The 18,851-nt window shown below is 38.3% G+C and overlaps 1 protein-coding gene across 1 annotated transcript in view; it reads left to right on the top strand.

The window, feature by feature from the left end:
- The first annotated feature begins 803 nt into the window (after nucleotides 1-803).
- LOC116904555 (killer cell lectin-like receptor subfamily I member 1) overlaps nucleotides 804-18,851 on the top strand; it is a 30,520-nt gene continuing 12,472 nt past the window's right edge. The window contains exons 1-4 of the mRNA XM_032907350.1: nucleotides 804-969; nucleotides 4,196-4,467; nucleotides 14,692-14,784; nucleotides 14,917-14,976. Of these exons, the coding sequence (XP_032763241.1) occupies nucleotides 4,251-4,467; nucleotides 14,692-14,784; nucleotides 14,917-14,976 (370 nt within the window). The 5' untranslated portion in view covers nucleotides 804-969; nucleotides 4,196-4,250. The remainder of the gene's footprint in view (nucleotides 970-4,195; nucleotides 4,468-14,691; nucleotides 14,785-14,916; nucleotides 14,977-18,851) is intronic.

Consider the following 18,851-nt stretch of genomic DNA (forward strand, 5'->3'; position numbering starts at 1 on the left):
GGGTGAAAATAGCAACCATCACATCCAACAAGAGTCTCTGTGTCTGCGTTGCAATGCGGGTGAAGAAGCAGAGGGACAAGAGGCAGGCAGTTGTACGTGGCTAGCCTTAAAGAAAGATGACAGTTTATATTTGATCAGAGATGATCTGGAACCAAGGGCCTTGCTCATGGAGGACAAACACTCTAACAAAGCAGAGCTACATCCCCAGCTCTCTTTACTTTTTAAAAATGTTGACATGGGTTCACTCAGTTGCTCAGTCTGGTTTTGTGTTCACTCAGTAACCCAGGAAAGTTTTGAACTTGCCAATCATAGGAACACAGCTCGCCAGATGTGTGGGTTTTCAAGGCTTGTGAGACTGACCCTGGATTTACTCAAATTCTTATTTTAAGTTATAAAATATTTATATTATGCCAAATCGTACTATCATTACATTTTAAAATAAACACAAGAATCACTACATAATTTTCCACTGAAAAGTACACGGCATTACTTATTTGAAAGGGTACAAAAGTAATTTTCACTGTAATAACTATCCATTATTTATGCTGTGGAATTCAATGACCATGTAATCAAAGATTATTTTCTCTTTGATATATTCCTACTCAAGAGTTTTTACATGTAAAACTTCCTCACACATTTTAAAAAGAAATGAAATATGATGCAAGAAATGTTTTTCTAAGTAAACTCAGTAGCATGCTATACTCGTGTATTCTCTTCCTGAAAGGTTATCTGGTGGGGGCAGTGCATAATAAACGAGCAGCGAAGAACACTTCCTTTCTTCCTTCCCACGGGCTAATTCACAAATATTGAGCATTTCAAAGGTGTTGCAACTTAGAACTCTCCCGGACGATTGGAAACATAGTATCGGTCGTCCAATTTTATTCATCTAGTGAAACACTGGGGCATTGTTTAATTCTTGGATTCTTTGATAAAACTTTCAGACATACTCCTCTAGGCTAAATACTTTGGGTAAGTACATTGCATTTCTCTCAAGTTGTGAGCATGTGTCACTCTTGGATGGTAATTTACATTTCAACAAAACTACGGAAATATTAGCTCAGTCAAAATGTAGTAGGTCTCCATTTTATCAGCAATAGTGTAAAGTGAATCTTGCTATCTTTTCTGCTTGTAATTTTTTTTTATTTTGCCAACTGCCTAGCCTCTCTCATAGTGAATTATTATTGCTTTCTCGCTAACTTCAGGTGTATGCTGAGCAGGTGGGCATGTTGTTTTGTTTTTTATACTTTGTGATAAATTCCTTTCCTGACAAGTAAATAAAATAGTTTATCGTGTGTGTGTGTGTGTGTGTGTGTGTGTGTGTGTGTGACATAATTATGTGCCCTTGTGCCCCTTTGTCTGATTTATGCCTTTGTATCTAGTTTGTAAGTATTTACTGATTTGATAAGGGAAAATAACATGTAATTAACTGTTTGTATATCTGTAATTAATGGTGAATGTCTTTCCATGTTAGTCTGTTGTTATATCTCCATCTACTTATCTAATATTTCCTCACTTATATGTGTCTAAAATAATCATTTTTTTGCTGGAATTAGTTTAGCCTTCTTACTTTTCTTATTGTATTCATTTACTGAGTTACTTATACAGTTCTGAGACATTCAATCATCGATCTGGATGATATTTTTTTTCCTTTTATTGAAAGTATTTTTTTCTAACATAATATATACAAAGTACAGTTTCCCACTCTCCTAACCACCTCTTCTCTCATCTGGATGCACCTCTTTCCGTTTCTCAGGAGAAAGCAAACAGGTTTCTTCACACTGTTCCTTGGCCATAGCTATGGGAGTATCTTGTCAATGTATCTAATGGGACTGTGCATTGTGATTGGCTGTGAAGCAGCATTTGTAATTCTTTATCAGATATTTAAATTGACTGGTATCTGTTGGTGGATACATGAACACAATCACTTTAAAAAAAAAACAAAATTGAAAATGTAAAAATTCTCCATCTTAAAAATGTCTACTTCAGTTTTGTCTTTTCACAAAATTATTTCTAGAAAAAACATCAATATCAAAAATTTTTACATATCAAAATGTTTTCCATTATTCTAACATATTCACAATCCATCTGTGAGCAACTTTTTAAAGATGTTCTTTAATTTCCAATGAGGTAGAAACCTTTCCAAATTCCCACACAAACTTGCAAAAACAGCATTCTGTAACCTCATGGTTTTGCATGCTTGTCAAGAACATCTGTTAACATCAGTGCTTCACCTGGTACTCTAGTGTCTCAGAGACTGTGGCTTGCTCACCTCCTTACTCGGGATCTTTTGTTGCTTTTTTATTTATTAGTATATTTATTCATTTTACATCACAATTGCTGTTGCCTACCCATCCTTCCCAGCCTATTATTGATCCTCCCATCCCTCCTCCCCTTTTCCTCTGAGAGAATTGGGGCCCTGGATATCCTGGCACATTATGCCTCTGCAGGGATAGGCACATCCTCTTCCCACTGAGGCCAGAGAAGGCAGGCCAGTTAGAGGAGCAAATCCACAGACAGGCAACAGCTGTAGGGACACCCTCGGCTCCCATTTTGAGGCAATCCATATGAAGTTTGAGCAGTATATCTGCCACAGATGAGCCCAGGGCCTTGATCCAGCCCATGTATGTTTGTTGGTTGGTGGCTCAGTCTCTGAGAGCCCCCAAGGGTTCAGATAGACAAGTAGCTGTGCTCCCCTGCTAGAACCTCTAAACAAGCTCTCAATGTCCTTCATATGTGTGTGTGTGTGTGTGTGTGTGTGTGTGTGTGTGTGTCATCACTATATTCTCATTCAGCTTCCCTCCATATTTATTCGGTAAAATACAATGATGACAAAACCTTGCTTATATAACTTAAACTCACATTTAACACTTACATAGGCTAAAACAGTCGAATCGAAATTCAAGAGTCGACACTTTGTTTAAATAATATATAGATAAGCAACTTTATACAAATGTTATCACTTACTAGTTTAAAAATCATCAATAGAGCTAGATATGGTGGCAAATTGTCTTAATTTCAGAATTTGAGCCAAGGTACGGAGGTTGTTGTGAGTTAAGAGTCCAGCCTGGATTGCTTAGTGACAACTGCAATAGCCAGGGCTAAATGAAGATTCCCCTGTCTGCAGTTTACATAGACAATACGAGGATACATAGCCAAAACTGAGTGCAAGGCCACATTTGCTGGTTAACATACTCTAAGTACCAGGATAGCAGGCAGGGCTCATTTGAGAAACCCTGACTGCTGGTTTCTAACGAAAGAACTAGGATGAAGAGCTCCTATCCAGTGGTTTATACTGTAAGTACTAGGATAGATAGCCAATGCAGAGACCTCAGCTGCTGCTTCACATAATAAGTAGCAGAATTGTCAGGGCTAAGTAGAGAGTGTCTATGTAAAAAGGAAGATATCATTTGATTAAAGTATTTCTTCTTTTCAGGTCTAGCCACTATTCCCCTAATTTGCATACATTTAATTCTAATTCGTGATTCTGAGTTTCTATCGGGTTTTGTGCATGCCTGTTGTGGATGCCTGTTTATTTCCCTTCCTTGTTGTGTTTCTTAGGTCCTGTTTCATTAATCGATGACTCTCTCTCTTTCTCAATCTCTCTCTCTCTCTCTCTCTCTCTCTCTCTCTCTCTCTCTCTCTCTCTCTCTCTCTGTGTGTGTGTGTGTGTGTGTGTGTGTGTGTGTGTGTGTGTGTTAATTGAAATAACTTTGAACTGCTTAGACAGAAACTAATCTTATATAAGGAGACTGGCATGCTTCTACCCTAATGCAGAACTTGTTGTTTCTGAGCTAAGTCTATTTTTGCTGTCTGAATATTTCACTCCTACCAAATAGTAATTTATTTAATAGACATATGATTTTAAACTGGCTTCAGGTTCAATTTCAAATTGTTCTTTAATAGAGTGATAATGCCGCTATTATTGTTTTTACGGACTAAACATTATACATAGAATACCGAGAAGGAATCTTGCATGAAATCCCAGGTCCAAGCCTTTAAAAATGCACTCAGAGAGGAAAAGTGGGTTTGAGCATTTTAAGGGATGATAGAACCATTCTTTTACTGATAGAATCAGTTCAAGTATCACATTCAGAGAGGGAATTGTACTTTCACTTTACCCACCAATTTCATAAATAATATTTCTACACAATTGCTAAGCTCAGCAATGCAATGTGCATGTGATTCTATGTGGCAGAGATACTCCAGAACAAGAGCAGCAAGCTACCAGGACTGAAGGGAAGCAGAACAAAATGCCCCACAGTAAACACCGTGATTATACAGCGGACAAGCAGGATATTCCATACACAGAGGTAAAGGCATGTAAGTCTCCATGGAAGCACAGAACACCTGCAGCCAAGCAGAGCCCTGTAGTGATAAGTGAAGAGCAGCTAAAATACGCAGAGCTGACATTCCACAGGACACCCCAGCTCCAGCCCAGAAAACAAACTGTCAGAAGGAAAAGACAAGGTACAGTATTGTGTCCTCTCTGCAACTGATAGGTTTTGACACTAGGGTTTAGAATATGGCTCTCCATGCCGGTCACAATTGTTTTACTTGTCAATATGACACAACACAGAGTCCCCTGGGAAGAGTCTTGCTAAGAGAGTATCTAAATCAGTTTGGCCTGTGGACATGTCTGTATTGGGTATCTCCATGCCCTATCTGTTGTGGAAAGACTGCAAGTGAGAGGCACCTCTCTAGGATTTAGGGCTCTAGACTGTGTAAGAACAGCAAAACCTAGGTAAGCACTAAGCATGAGGGTGTTCATTCCCCTCTGTTCTCCACTGTGCCTGTGACCAGCTTCTTCTAACTTCTGCTGCTGATAGACCGCCAATGGGAACTGTAAATTGAAGAGGCTCCTTTGAGGCCTGAGGTGTCTTTTCAGGGTATTTTATCACAGCAACATAAAAACAATGAAAGGAAGGGAAACATAGCTATTTTAAATTGGTCATAACATGTTAATTACATGTCTTTTAAGATACCCTACCCCCTTAGCTGGTCTACAACAAAGTAGCAGAATAAATTATCTTTTAACACATTCCTCTCAAGTTCCACAGAGGCAATTTCTATCAGAATTGTATTGTCTTTAAGAATACACATTTGAATGATGTTCTTAAAAATTCCATTTTATTTCCTTTTTTCCCTTGCTCCCCATTTCTATGAAACATTGTTTTATAATACAGCCCAGACTTGAACACAAAGCTTTCTTTAGTCTCTTGCTTTAGCTTCTAAAATGGTTGAAATAGAGATATTTTGAAAATAACTATTGATGTCAACTTTACTCAGTTTAATCTATTTCAGTCACAGTGGAACTACTCCATGTAGTGGACCAAAAAGATAAAGGAAAAATAGTCACTGTACTGAAAGAAATATCATCACAGGAATGGCAGCTTTTAGAGAAATAATTTTCATAATATTTAAGAGGTACACGCAGCCGGCCTGTGAGCTGCCAGTTGCCAATCCTGTGTCCACTTGCTGAGGTAGCAGATACAGATGCTTATGAAAACCACTGGGATAGCAGGTATAGCTGCAGTTGTCTATACATAGGCATACCATAGGCTTTATCCATGGGTGCTGAGAAAAGAACTCAGGTAACCAGGCTTGCACTGAAGATACCGCCTTGGGTCCATTAAAATATTTCAATGTTCCCCCAACTGATTAGTCATTGTTAAGCACTCAACCCTTAGAAAGACATTCATCTCAGATGATTTACCCATTAAAAGACAGATGACACGTAGGATTTGAATGTCTCTTAGTAGTAAACAAGGAGAAGTGTCCTCAAAGAAACTGGAGTTAAAAAACCGAATATTCCAAAGAGGAGAAGAGAAAGAACACCAACCCAAATCATCATGGCCAAATTAATTAAAGCAATTTTCTCTTTGTTAATTTACAGAGGCTGCCTCACTCTAAGGTGGGATTAGAGATGCTACCATTGGATATGAAAAAAAAACAGGTTTTATTAGCTCAGAGGTGAGGACAGTGTCCAAATGGAGGATTTGGCATTCAAAATTGTCAAGGTTACAAGAGCAGCACCTAAGTCTGTAAGTCAATCCTAATGTACTCCTGAAAGAAAAAGCATCAATGTAATGTGGACCTAACAAGCTAATCATAACAACAGGTACTCAAAACGAAGTCATCATATGTGACCATATAAACTTTTGATGAGAAATAAAACTACGACTACAAGATGTTTATAAACAAATCTTTACAACAAATACATTATTTCCATTCCTGGAACAGATAGCACAGAACCATTTGTAGTTAAGGTTACAGGTGGAGCATAGTGAAATTCTTGAGAAACAAGTTTAATCATAAACAGGAATAAACCTAGTTTGTATTTCCTGTACACTAGTTTTTAAGCCTAAGTTGGAGGCAGGCTGATTCTAGTGTCCCTGTGAAATATGGGATAAGATCTTAGCAATCTTTATCTGGGAGAAAGTAAATTTTATACTGAAAATGATGTATTACTCATTTATAAATTATGCCTGTTTGACTAGGATACATAGAACAAATATTTTAAGTCAATATAATCTTGGTATGCAAAAGTATTTCCAGTAAGATTTCCTTGGACCCAATATTCCAGCCCTTTGTTGGGAACAAGGGGTGACATATTTTCTTCTAAAAGTACTTTCTTGTTCGAATTAGGATTCCTTTGTGAGGACAGAGAAAGACTTGAATCTTAGCCAATGGCCAGGAGGAGATTACAATAATGGGCTATTTATAAGAAGCATTTTGTTTGCTATCCCAGCTGAAGAGACAGCGAGCAGTGACATCAGCTTTAAGCAAGGCCAGTGGTTTCTGGTTCTGGAGGATTACTGGGGCTGGCATGGTGTATATCAACTTTGGGACACTTTATATTCTGTAGCTGATTTCTGGATAGTGTCAACCAGCTGAATGGAATTCTGCCAAGACAAGTACAGACTAGGGTCAGAAGTGCTAAGGTCCAGCATGGGTAGGGTTCAGGACCTGAAGGAGAATGTGTTGAGTAGGTGAAGGAAGACTTGAACCAAGAGGTGCAGCTCACACATTCTGTCACTGAGACAAATTGGGACACTTTTATTTATACATCGGTTTTTTTCACAGCTGAAATGCTTTTACATTCATTTTCTCATTTACTATCCCTTTTAAGAACTTCCTAAATTTACTAATAATGTGCACACTGTACTTTTCCTTCCTTCTTCTGCTCAGTCCTTGTGGTTTTCTGCTAACCCACAAAGTGTAGCAAAAATGAGGAAACATAGCTTAAGAAATCAGTTAATATCTAACCCAGCACATTGATATATAACCAAGGGACCATGGTTGGTAGCAATTGCAGTTACAATACAGACATGATAAACTACATACCAAGGGAATTCTGATTTAACCATTGGTACCTAGCATCTATTCTTATCTTAATCAGGAGATGTAATTCTTTTAATGGCCAGAACTCTCAGCAAATTTGTAACCTGAATCAGCTCTTCATCCTTGCTTGACTCACCTCTGAATGTTCCCATTAAGTCTTGGATCCAATGATTCAGCAAGACCTTTCTAACTTTTGATAACTAACAGCTGTTTAGAACAGTTTAGTGAATAAATTGTTGTTAGAATTAAGTTCCCATCTGAAGTGAGTAGCAAATGTTAGCTGATGCACTCAGACCAGGGCCTTGTGTTTACTCAACTGTATCACCATTATTAAAAATGGAGGAGGAGTGATTTATTCCATTCCCATGATCCCCAGAGACAAACAAGTATGGATCAAAGTCTGAGCTTTCTTTTTCTGATTCTGGGGAAATGTATGTCACAGAAAAACTGAAGGTAAAAATTTCCAATAGCAAAATCAAGAATGCAAATGCAAGGCAAAAGCAAGCCAAGCATTCCCTCAAGAAAAGCCAGGGGATTCTGCATGAACAACCCTACAGGTCCTTTCCATCTATAGATGCAGTGCCTCGGGCCTTGACATAAGGAAAGCAATCTACATTACACTTACGCACTTTTCCCAGAATGGGCTTTGTCACCACCACAGAAGTTAAAGAACTTAAATGAAACTGTCATATTTAGAACTTCCTCTTTCAGAAAAAGCTGTAGACAGGGAAGCTTAATCTGTTGATTGAAAGGAGTACTAATCTGTAGCTCACTTGACCTGGGAAAGGTTGATCAAAGTCTTATGATAATTTTGACTCCCTGAAGCTTGCATTACCATTGTTTTAAAATGTATGTTGCAGAAAAAGCTGCCCTCCAGGTATATGTAAAACAGCTGGGGTCACAGCAAAAGATATGGCTTTTTGTTCAAAGTGTGAAAATTGTTTTCTCTCTTCAAAGGCCTGTCTGGACATATAGATGGGACAGAGATATTTTTAACATGGTCAGAAGCATCTATAAATTTATATTAAAAGACAAGCAGAGGCAATTTAAAATCTTAAACCTGTTACTAATAATTATATTCAGGGAATTAGCAATTTATCTGAACTTCATTGATTAGTGTTAAAACTTTGAGTTTTGAAATCTTAGAATAACAATAGCATAGAAAAATTTGTATTTATAGACCTTAAGTTGTTTTCTTAGATCCTAACAAATTAATTAGACATTTTTATATTCATATGTTTATAATTTAAATTATATATGTATATGATTACTAAGAACAATCCTTGCAAAGCAAGTTCCTAACCCTTGCCAGTAAGGCAAACCTATCTGTAAGTTTACTTTTTTCATCATGTAGCATACTATCTCTAAAAAATAAGGCCTGGTTTTTATATGTGAAATGCATTTAACCAAATGCTGATACTAAACTGATGAAGTTACAGATTTTATTTTCATGGAGCAGAAAAGAACAGTCAACAAGACAGTGTCTACCATCTGCACAGAGCCCTGGCAGCAGGAAAGGCATGATCAGTTTAGTCCGGTAGGTAGTATTATCAGAATCTTGGTGGAATCATTAGGTTCCATCTGCATTCTTTGAAAATCTTATGGTTGACTCTAGGAGTGGTGATCCCTGTGTGTTATAGTAAGCTTTTCCATTAAACATTTTAAATGCCATATTTATCAGATCTCAGAAAGGTTTTGAGGGCTGTCTATCAAGTATACTTGGTTTCAAATAAAATTTCCTGGCTTTTTGTTATCCATACTAAGTTCTTGAAACATACAGGAGGTTAAAAAGCTAGTCCTTGCAAAGAAATTATATCATTTGTAAGGAATATAATTTATGACTATTAATCTGTATGCCCTAATTATCTTCATGAGTTTACAAGTTGACTGTTGCAGTAAAAAAAAAAAAAATGAATCGCTGGTAACAGGTTCCAATGAGCTAGATCTTCTCACTCCGGCTGCTATTCTGCAACTTGGTCTGCAAGCTGCCCACTCCTGGTCATCTCCCATTTAGCTGCCCTCTCCTCACAGTACCCTAGACAGTAGTTACTATGCCTGGCACACACATTCATATCTCATTCTGGGGCCCTGCACATTCTCACTCCCTGTGGGTAACAGAACTAGATCTGCAGGTTCCAACTGCCTTTCAACCATTTCTTTCACACACTATCCTCTTTAGCCTGGTAAAATCAAAGTTCCAGAAACTTGTAATTTAGCAATTAGATTTACAGGCTAAATTCTCAATCCACAATTCATCCACACAATAAATTCACTGCCAATTGATAAAAAACATAAACCACCCACCTAGATAATATAAAATCAATCTAGTTCACCTAAATCCTCCTTTCTACTGCCTTACAAAAACTTTGCCCCCACCCCACTCTCTACTGTCCAATCGTGTATTGCCTTGACATCAACCTACAGTTAGTAGCTTTTACAAGATTCATAATCTATAGTTTTATTTTTATTAAGCTAAGCTTTAAAAATTATAGTTCTTGAATTGAAGCTTTTTAGTATCAAAATAAAACCTTAAATCATAAACAAGGTGCATATGGAAACCAACAACTTTTTTCCCTATTCCTTTCATAGTGCACCATTACAGAATACCACAGTCTGTTCGTTGTTTTGCATTAAACACTTTTTTATTTTATTTTTTACTTATTCATTTTACATTCTGCTCACTGCCCCATTCCTGGTCAGCTGCACCCACAGTACTTTCCCTACCACACCTCCCCTTCTCCTCTGAGCACCCTGGATATCTCCCCACCAAGGCATTTCAAGTTTGCACAAGGCTAGGTGCTTCTTCTCCCTCTGAGATGAGACAAGTCAGGCAAACTAGAAGAATATATCCCACACAAAGGCTTTGGGGACAGGATGTTGTTCAGGAACCACACGAGGAGCAAGCTGCTACATATGTCTGTGGAGAGTTAGGTCCATCCTGGGTATGTTCTTTGGTTGATGGTTCACCCTCTGAGAGCCCCAAGGGGCTCTGATAGTTGATTCTGTTGGTGTTCCTGTGGAGTTCCTATCCCCTTAGAGGCTGCAATCTTACTTGTGTTCTTCCACAAAAATCCCCAAGCTCCGTCCACTCTTTAGCTGTGGGGGTCTGAATTTGTCTGGGTCATCTGGTGAGTGGAGACTCTGAGAGGTCAGCCATGATATACTCTTGCCTGCAGGCATAGCAGAGTATCATTAATAGTGTCAGGGATTGGTGATTTTCCATAGGATGGGTTTTAAGTTGGGTCGGTTATTGTTTGGTTGTTCACTCAGTCTTTGTTCCATCTCATATCCCTGTATTTCTTGTAGACAGGAAAAATTGGAGGTTGAAAGTTTTGTGGGTGGGTTAGTATCCTCATTGCTTCCCCGAGGGTTCCTACCTAGTCATGCAAGTTTCCATATCTCCAAGGCTGTGAGTCACAGCTGTTAACCCCATTGATTCGTGAATGCCTCCCTTATCCCATATCTCTGTCTTTTTATGGAGATGCTTCCTACCTCTACCCCATTATCAGTATCAGATTTACATTCATTCACATGAATGCCTCCTGCCCCTCCCCATACCCAACATGAACCCACCACTCTCCTCTGAATCCCCTCTCTCACCCAGTTTCCTCTCTCCATCTGATTTCCATGACCATTCCACTCCCCCTTCCAAGTGAGACTCCTTCCTGTCCAGATTCCTTGGGTCTTTGGAATTTAGCAAGGGCATTCTCTACTTTATGGTTAATATCCACTTATAAGTATGTATGTGTATATATATAAATAAATATATATATATATATATATATATATATATATATATATATATATATATATGTGCATGGCCTTTTGGGACTCAGTTACCTTACTCAGGATAATATTCTCAAGTTGCATCCATTTGCCTGCAAAATTCATTATATCTTTGTTTATAATATCTGAATAGAATTCCATTGTGTAAATGTACCACATTTTTATCCATTTTTCAACTGAGGGACATCTAGGTTATTTCAAGTTTCTGGCTAATACAAATACAGCTACTGTGAACATAGTTGAGTCTTTGTGGGATGGTGGAGCATTTTGGGGTATATGCACATAAGTGGTATAGTTGGGTCTTGAGGTAGAACTATTCCCAGTTTTCTGAAAAATTGCCCAATTGATTTCAAAGGTGGTTGTACAAGTTTTCACTCCCACCAGAAGCAGAGGAGTGCTCCTTTTGCTTCAAATCCTCTCTAGCATGTGCTATCACTTGAGTTTTTGATCTTAGAAATTCTGACACATGTGAAAAGAAACCTCTGAGTTGTTTTAGTTTGCATTTTTCTAATGAATAAGGACTTTGAACACTTATTTAAGTGCTTCTCAGATAATTCAGATTCCTCTGTTGAGAATTCTCTTCTTAGCTCTGTGCCCCATTTTTTAACAGGGTTCTCTGGGTTGTTGGACTGGGTTGTTAACTTCTTGAGTTCTTTATAAATTTTGGATATTAGCCCTCTGTCAGATATAGAATTGATCCTTTCTCAATCTGTAGGCTGCCATTGTGTCTTATTAACAGTGCCCTTTGCCATATAGAAGCTTTGCAGTTTAATGAGGTCTCATTTATCAATTTTTGATCTTAGAGTCTGAGCCATTTGTGTTCTTTTTAGGAAATTGTCTTCCATACCAATGTGTTCAAGGTTATTTTCCCATTTCCTAATTTATTAGATTTAGTATAGCTCGTTTTATGCTGAGGGCCTTGATTCATTTTAACTTAAATTTTCAATATGCATCTGTTTTCGTTCTTCTGCATATAGATATCCAGTTAATCCAGCGCCTTTGTTAAAGATACTTTCTTTTTTCCACTGTATGGCTTAGACTTCATTATCAAAAAACATATGTGCATACGTTTGTGGGTTTATTTCTGGATCTTTGATTCAATTCCATTGATCAACATGTCTGTTTCTGTACCAATACCATGTAGTTTTATCACTATTGCACTGTAATACTATCATAGTTTCTTGCATGACCAAGTTTATCAAAATAACTAAAGCTTAACAAAATTAGCAAAGACAAGGAAGCTAGATATACATTCTTAAACCAGTCTCTGTTATTCTGAATAGACCTTAGTTAAGGAGAGGTATTCTATAGGGTCTTTGTCAATCTGCTTAGGTCATTGTCTTGCTGTATCACAAGATAGGTGTATTCCAGTTTCTGATATTTAGTAGTTGTGGCCCTAGCTTAGTTGACTGGTGACTATGCTGGGTGGTTGGGATTTCAATGTAACCTTCAGCCTGAGCCTTTAAGCATAAAATCCATGTTTGGGGTTGACATATTTCGTGCAACAGAACAGTCAGAAGCAGAACTATGGGAGTTAAAAAACAAGTTGAACACTTTTGAATTTTTACCCAGAACTATACATATCAATGAATTAGGTCTGTGTTTTAAGATGGCTTACATAGCCTTGTGTTATAAGATTGCTTATCAACCCTGTGTTATAAGTGTCAAGTCAACTCTTCTTATAAATGCTACAGATTTTTAATCATACCCAATAAACTTATAAAACCTAAGATACAGAAAGTTTATTTTTTAGTCTTATAAATCTTGAGAAAAGCAATGGCAAGGCAGTAGTGGATTTGGGTCAAGGACAAGCGAGTACACAAAGGTTACACACAGGATAGCAGGCTGGAGGTGATGTCCACATTGTCCCAGCAAGACAGTGTGGAGTGGAGGCAGCTAGAGCTTTGTCTGGCATCTATTTCCACCTGTACCTGGTATAGAAACACACACAAAAAATTGAGAAAGCAAAAATATAACCAATACTTAGAACTTGCCCCAGGTGGGATGCTTGCAGACAAGCAAAACACAAAACAAACATAGAGCAAAATAATAACAGAGAAAATGGCAACAATTGGGGCCATTCAGAAGTTAACTTGTTTGACTACAATAATTTTTTTAACAAATAGGAGGAGTTTTTCAGGTGCCTCCCTCCACAACCTACTTGCCAGTAATCCAATGGAGGCTTCGTAAGTGACAGGTTTCCCTAATTCAGCTAGGCTGGGCCTTATTGAGTTCTATCTCCGTTCCAGGTATGCCTAGCATCCTCCTGGATTGGGCCTCGCCAAATCTTGTGCTAGGCCCCAGTTTTATAAGACGTCCTTATGGTTCCTTGGCTCTGAGATACAGCCTATGTATTGTCTACCAATGGACACTCAGGTGCATGGCACCTCCAATTTTCTGGGACTCAAGTATCACCAGAAAGTTGTTAGGGTCTCAAAGTTGGTCAGTAAAGGAAAAGGTGACTCTGGCTGAATTCCCAACTAATAATAACCAGTGGACTTTGGACATCTCCCTTTGTCCTGGATGTGAGAATGTTGAGTCTCATCAGACTCCCAATGACCCAAGATTGGGATCTCATTGAACCAGAATAGGACCAGAAACCAAATGTCATAGAAAAAAAATTAAAATCTTGGGGAGGGAGATCAATGACTGGAATATAAATAAATAAAATATTTTTTAAAAAGTAAAAGTTTCCATAATTTGCCAAAGGAGGTCTCTGTAATAAAAAGAAAAGAAAGGTGCTTATTCTTCTCTCCTTTCTGGCAACCTTTTGCTGAGTTACTGAAGGTGTACTTCTGGGTTTAGAATATCTCCAAGGTGAATAACCCTTTTGGAGAAATTCTTCAGTACTGGACGAAAAGAGAGAACTCTCTGGCTTCTGAATATGGATTGGAGTCATGACCCTGGGAACTGCTAATGCTAATTCTAAAGACGGGAGAGCAAGACCCCTCCAACCCAAATCAGCATGGCCAAATTAATTAAAGCAAACAATTAATTAAAGTAAGCTTATTAATACCTGCAAGCAAGTTACCACCCCCTAAGTAAGGGTTTGAGAGATCAGCATCAGATGTGAGAAAAATAAAATTTTTATAGCTTAGAGGTGGGGGCCTTCAAATGGGGGATTTGGCAGGCAAATAGATAGAGTTACAGGAACATAAGATAAGCATACACATTAGTCCTAAAAGTCTCCTGAAACAAAGATATGGTTGCAAGGTGGACAAAACAAGGATATCATAACAATAGGTAGACATAACAAGGTAGTCATTGGTGATCATATCATCTCTTGAATCTTAGAGTTGTAAGATGATTACAAACAACTTCTTGAAATAAAGACAGAATTGCCATTCCTGGAAAAGGCAGTACAGAGCCATTTATAGTTATGGCTACAGGTGGTGCATAACCAAGTCCTGAGAAAACAGAGGTTTAATCATAAATAGGAATGAATCTAGTTTTTCTTTACTATAGTATGGCTTTTAAACCTAATTTTGAGTCAGGCTGGACCTTCCTAGTACCAACCTGGAGGTTAAAAACTCAGTCATCATTACTGTTTCTTTCTTTTTTCAGGACCCAAATCAGCAGTATGGAGAGTGGTTACTTGCGTGCTTGGGGTCTTGTGTGTGGTGCTGATGATAACCATGGGGATCTTAGTTCCAAAATGTAAGCAATTATGCAACTACTTCATTGTAGTAACTGTTGTGCTTTCAGTAATGTGATGAATTGGCTGCATTCATAGCATCCACATGATCAGAGGTCAAACACTACTAATTCCTGCCATGAATTATGCCCTAGTATTTTCTGGTCAAGAAGAGCAATACAGAGAAACCTCACTTCATCATCTTCTGAAGAATGGTGAGTATTAATCCTAAAGATGTTTGTGAGTGTTAATTCTCAGGATGTTGGTTGTTAACTCTGAGAATGCTAGTGTATGTTAACACTCGGGATGTAAGTCAGTGGTAACTCTGAGCATGGTGGTGAGTGTTAACACTCGGGATGAAATGAGTATTAACTCTGAGGATGTTGGTGAGCATTAACTCTCAGGTTGTAAGTGAGTGTTCATTCTGAGGCTGTTAGTGTGTGTTAACTGCCAGGATGAAGTGAGTATTAACTCTGAAGATGTTGGTAACTATTAACTCTCAGGATGTAGGGGATTGCTTACTCTCAGGATGTATGTGATTGTTTACTCTGTAGAGTTCAATTCCAAGATTTTTCATTACTATGGCAAAAGAACTTCCCATTTCCATAAACTTTCCAGCGATCATGATAGCAAGAAATGGTGTTGTTAACTCAGTCCTTTATGGAAAAGATCTCACATGGCTTTAAAACTAAGAAAAAGAATCTGAGAAGCAAAATCCCCAAAGATTACAACTATATGTGTTTATCTTATTGTTTTGTGCTTATTAGAAGGAAAATGTGATCTAAATGTGTAGACTAGCAAATGTGAATTGCTCATGTTACTATTGTTTGAAGATAAAAAAATCAGTGAAATAAAAAGTAATCCTAGGAAGTATATACATATGCATGCTTATTCCCAGTACAACAATGATGAACCTGTATATAGAAAGCACTCCTGGTATACATTCTCATGAATTCTACAACTGGACCCATGAACAAGGGGAAAGAAAACCATGGACACAAACAATTGTATGCAGCAATCACTGGGCTGATGATTGACAAGTGTGATGGCTATGTTAATTTGACTTCATCTAGAATTAACAGAAACCTAAGCAGCTAGTTATACATCTGAGGAGTCTTGAAGTAGGAGGACACAACTTTAATCTAGATATTTTGAGGTGGAATTATCTACCTTTAATCTGGCTGTGACTTCTGGTGGTAGCCTTAAAGCCATCAGGTATTTATGTTTTCATAAAGTCCAAAGTAGTCTTGTTCATCATATTCTACCCCTGTGAATGTGTTTTTAGATGAAAGTCTCTTTTATTACATTTTTTTGAGAATTTTATACAGGAGTACTGATTTGCATCATTCCTCCATTTCCCTCTTCCAAATTTTCAGTGTCCGATGATTCCCCATAAATTCACATCTCTTCTTCAACTGCTATTGTTATTTCAAGCTACTTCTTTGTACATGCGTATGATCATTCGAGTTTGAATAAGCTACAGGGGTTCAGGCTTAGTGAAGATTGATTCTCTTATCATCTCTCTCTCTCTCTCTCTCTCTCTCTCTCTCTCCCTCCCTTCCTCCCTCCCTCCTCCTCCTCCTTCCCCTCTTCCCCCTTCCCTCCCTTTATCCATCCATCCCTCCCTCTCTCCCTCCCTCCTTCCAGTCATTGATTTCTTCTAGCTCTTCATACAAGAGTAGCACATTTTGAGGTTCCACCCATCCATGTTGACATGTCATTTGATGTTGTGGGTCTTGTTTCGGCAATCAAATTGTTGAGATTTCATAGACACAGCTTGTTTGTTATGACTAGAAGATAGTATATTACACCAAGTATTCTGTTTCCAAACCTCTTACAATCTTTATGGCCTTTCTGCAAATTTCCCTGGGTCCTAGGAATAAGTAAAACATTATAGATATATCAGATTTTGTGGGACACCACGCAATCAGTTACTTGAGCTCTACAGTTTCATCAGTTGTGAAACTTTAACAGTCTCTATCTGATGTAATAATGTGGGTATAAGGGTAAACATTTAGAACACAGCTTGAAATTATATGGGGGTTAAGAACATGGCAGTAGTAGCCTCTGCTTTAAGGTTCTTGACTTCTCCAACCACAGGTAGTTGACTAGCCTACTGGCATGAATTAATAATTTCTATCGTACTGAGTTAACTTCAAGTTCAATAAATGTTCTCTAGAAATGTGCCTTGCTGCTTTCCACAATAATTTTTCTTCATTCTTCCTCCTTTATTCTCTTCCTTTTATCTTTTACTTCTTATTCCTTTACTATGACAGTTGCATAGGGAACCTTGACATCAGAGATGCAAGCCAAGCTGACCTACCGGTAGGAGAACATAAGATGATGGGAGGATCTGAGAACCAGACCTGCTGCTGACCAGCCCTATGTCAGATATCTCTGTATTTGTGAATAGAGCTCAGTTTCACTTTGTCTGAGATGTTTTGAAACTGAAAAAAAAAAGCATAAACCTGATCTTTGACTCACTTCTTGAAGTAACTGAGCTAGAGGCAATGAAAATTATGCAAAACTTCAGTTTAGTGAGACTAGCATCCAAGTCAATGAGGGGACTCAAGAATACATGAAAAAACTGGATTAGTTCAGTCAAATTGAAAAAACCTAGACATAACAGTAAGAAAGGAATCAAAACTGAGAATCAGTCTCCATTACATTGACTTGCTGACCTGTCTGTGAGGAATCTTCTTAAAGTGTAAACGGTTTAAGTGTGCCAAGCTCCTCTAATGTAGTGTCATTCCTTTTTTTTTTTTTTTTTTCGGGGGGGGGGGCATTGGATATTTTTTTATTTAAGTTTCAAATGTTATCCCATTTCCCAGTTTTCTGTTCATAAACACCTCTCCCATCTTGCCTCTCCCTTCTGCTATGAGGGTGTTCTCCCACCCATCCACTCCTTCCCGCCTTCCTGACCTGACATTCCCTTACATTAGGGGGCGAAGCCTTGGCAGGACCAAGGGCTTCTCCTCCTATCAGTCCCTAACAAGGCCATCCTCTGCTACATATGCACCTGGAGCCATGGGTCTGTCCATGTGTAGTTTAGTGCACATGGACTGTCCATGTTGTCTGTCCAAGGTTGTTTAGTCCTTGGGCGCTCTGGTTGGTTGGTATTGTTGATCTTATGGGGTTGCAAACCACTTCAGCTCCTTCAATCCTTTCTCTAAATCCTCCAATGGGCATCATGTTCTCAGGTCAATGGTTGGCTGCAAGCATTCACCTCTGTATTGTCCATGTTATGACAGAGCCTCTCAGGAGACTGTTATATCAGGTTCCTGTCAGCATGCACTTCTTGGTATCAGCAATATTGTCTGGGTTTGGTGACTGTATGTATATGGGCTGAAACTCCAGGAAGGACAAGCTATTCATTCAGTCGCTACTCCATGCTTAGTCTCCATATCTCCTCTTATGAATATTTTTGTTCCTCCTTCTAATGACTAATGCATCAGCACATTGCTCACCCATCATTTAAAGCTTCACGTGGTCTGAAGATTGTATCTTGGGTAATCAGAGATTTGGGGTTAATATCCACTTATCAGTGAGTGTGTACCCTGTGTGACTTTTGTGTCTGTGTATGATTAGGTTATCTCACTCCGGATGATATTTTCTAGTTCCATCCATTTACCTATGAATTTCATGAAGTCATTGTTCAGTAGTACTTCATTGTATAAATGAACCACATTTTCTGTGTCCATTTCTCTTTTGAAGGGCATCTGTGTTCTTTCCAGATCCCGGCTATTATAAATAAGGTTGCTATGAACATAGTGGAACACTTGTCCCTGTGATAAGGTGGAGCATCTTTTGGGTATATGCCCAGGAGTGGTATAGTTGAGTCTTCAGGTAGTACTATGTCCAAATATCTGAGGAACCTCCAGACTGCTTGTACCAGTTTGCGATCTGACCAACAATAGAGGAGTGTTCCTCTTTCTCTACATTCTGGCCAACAACTGTTGTCACCTGAGTTTTCGATCTTATCAGATGTAGGATTGGTAAATATCTTATGCAAACTGCTAGTTGCTGTATTGTTCTTTTTTTTTTTTTTTTTTTTTTTTTTTTTTTTTTTTTGGAGCTGGGGACCGAACAG

The sequence above is a fragment of the Rattus rattus genome, chromosome 6 (genome assembly GCF_011064425.1).
Source record: "Rattus rattus isolate New Zealand chromosome 6, Rrattus_CSIRO_v1, whole genome shotgun sequence".
Lineage (NCBI taxonomy): Eukaryota > Metazoa > Chordata > Mammalia > Rodentia > Muridae > Rattus > Rattus rattus.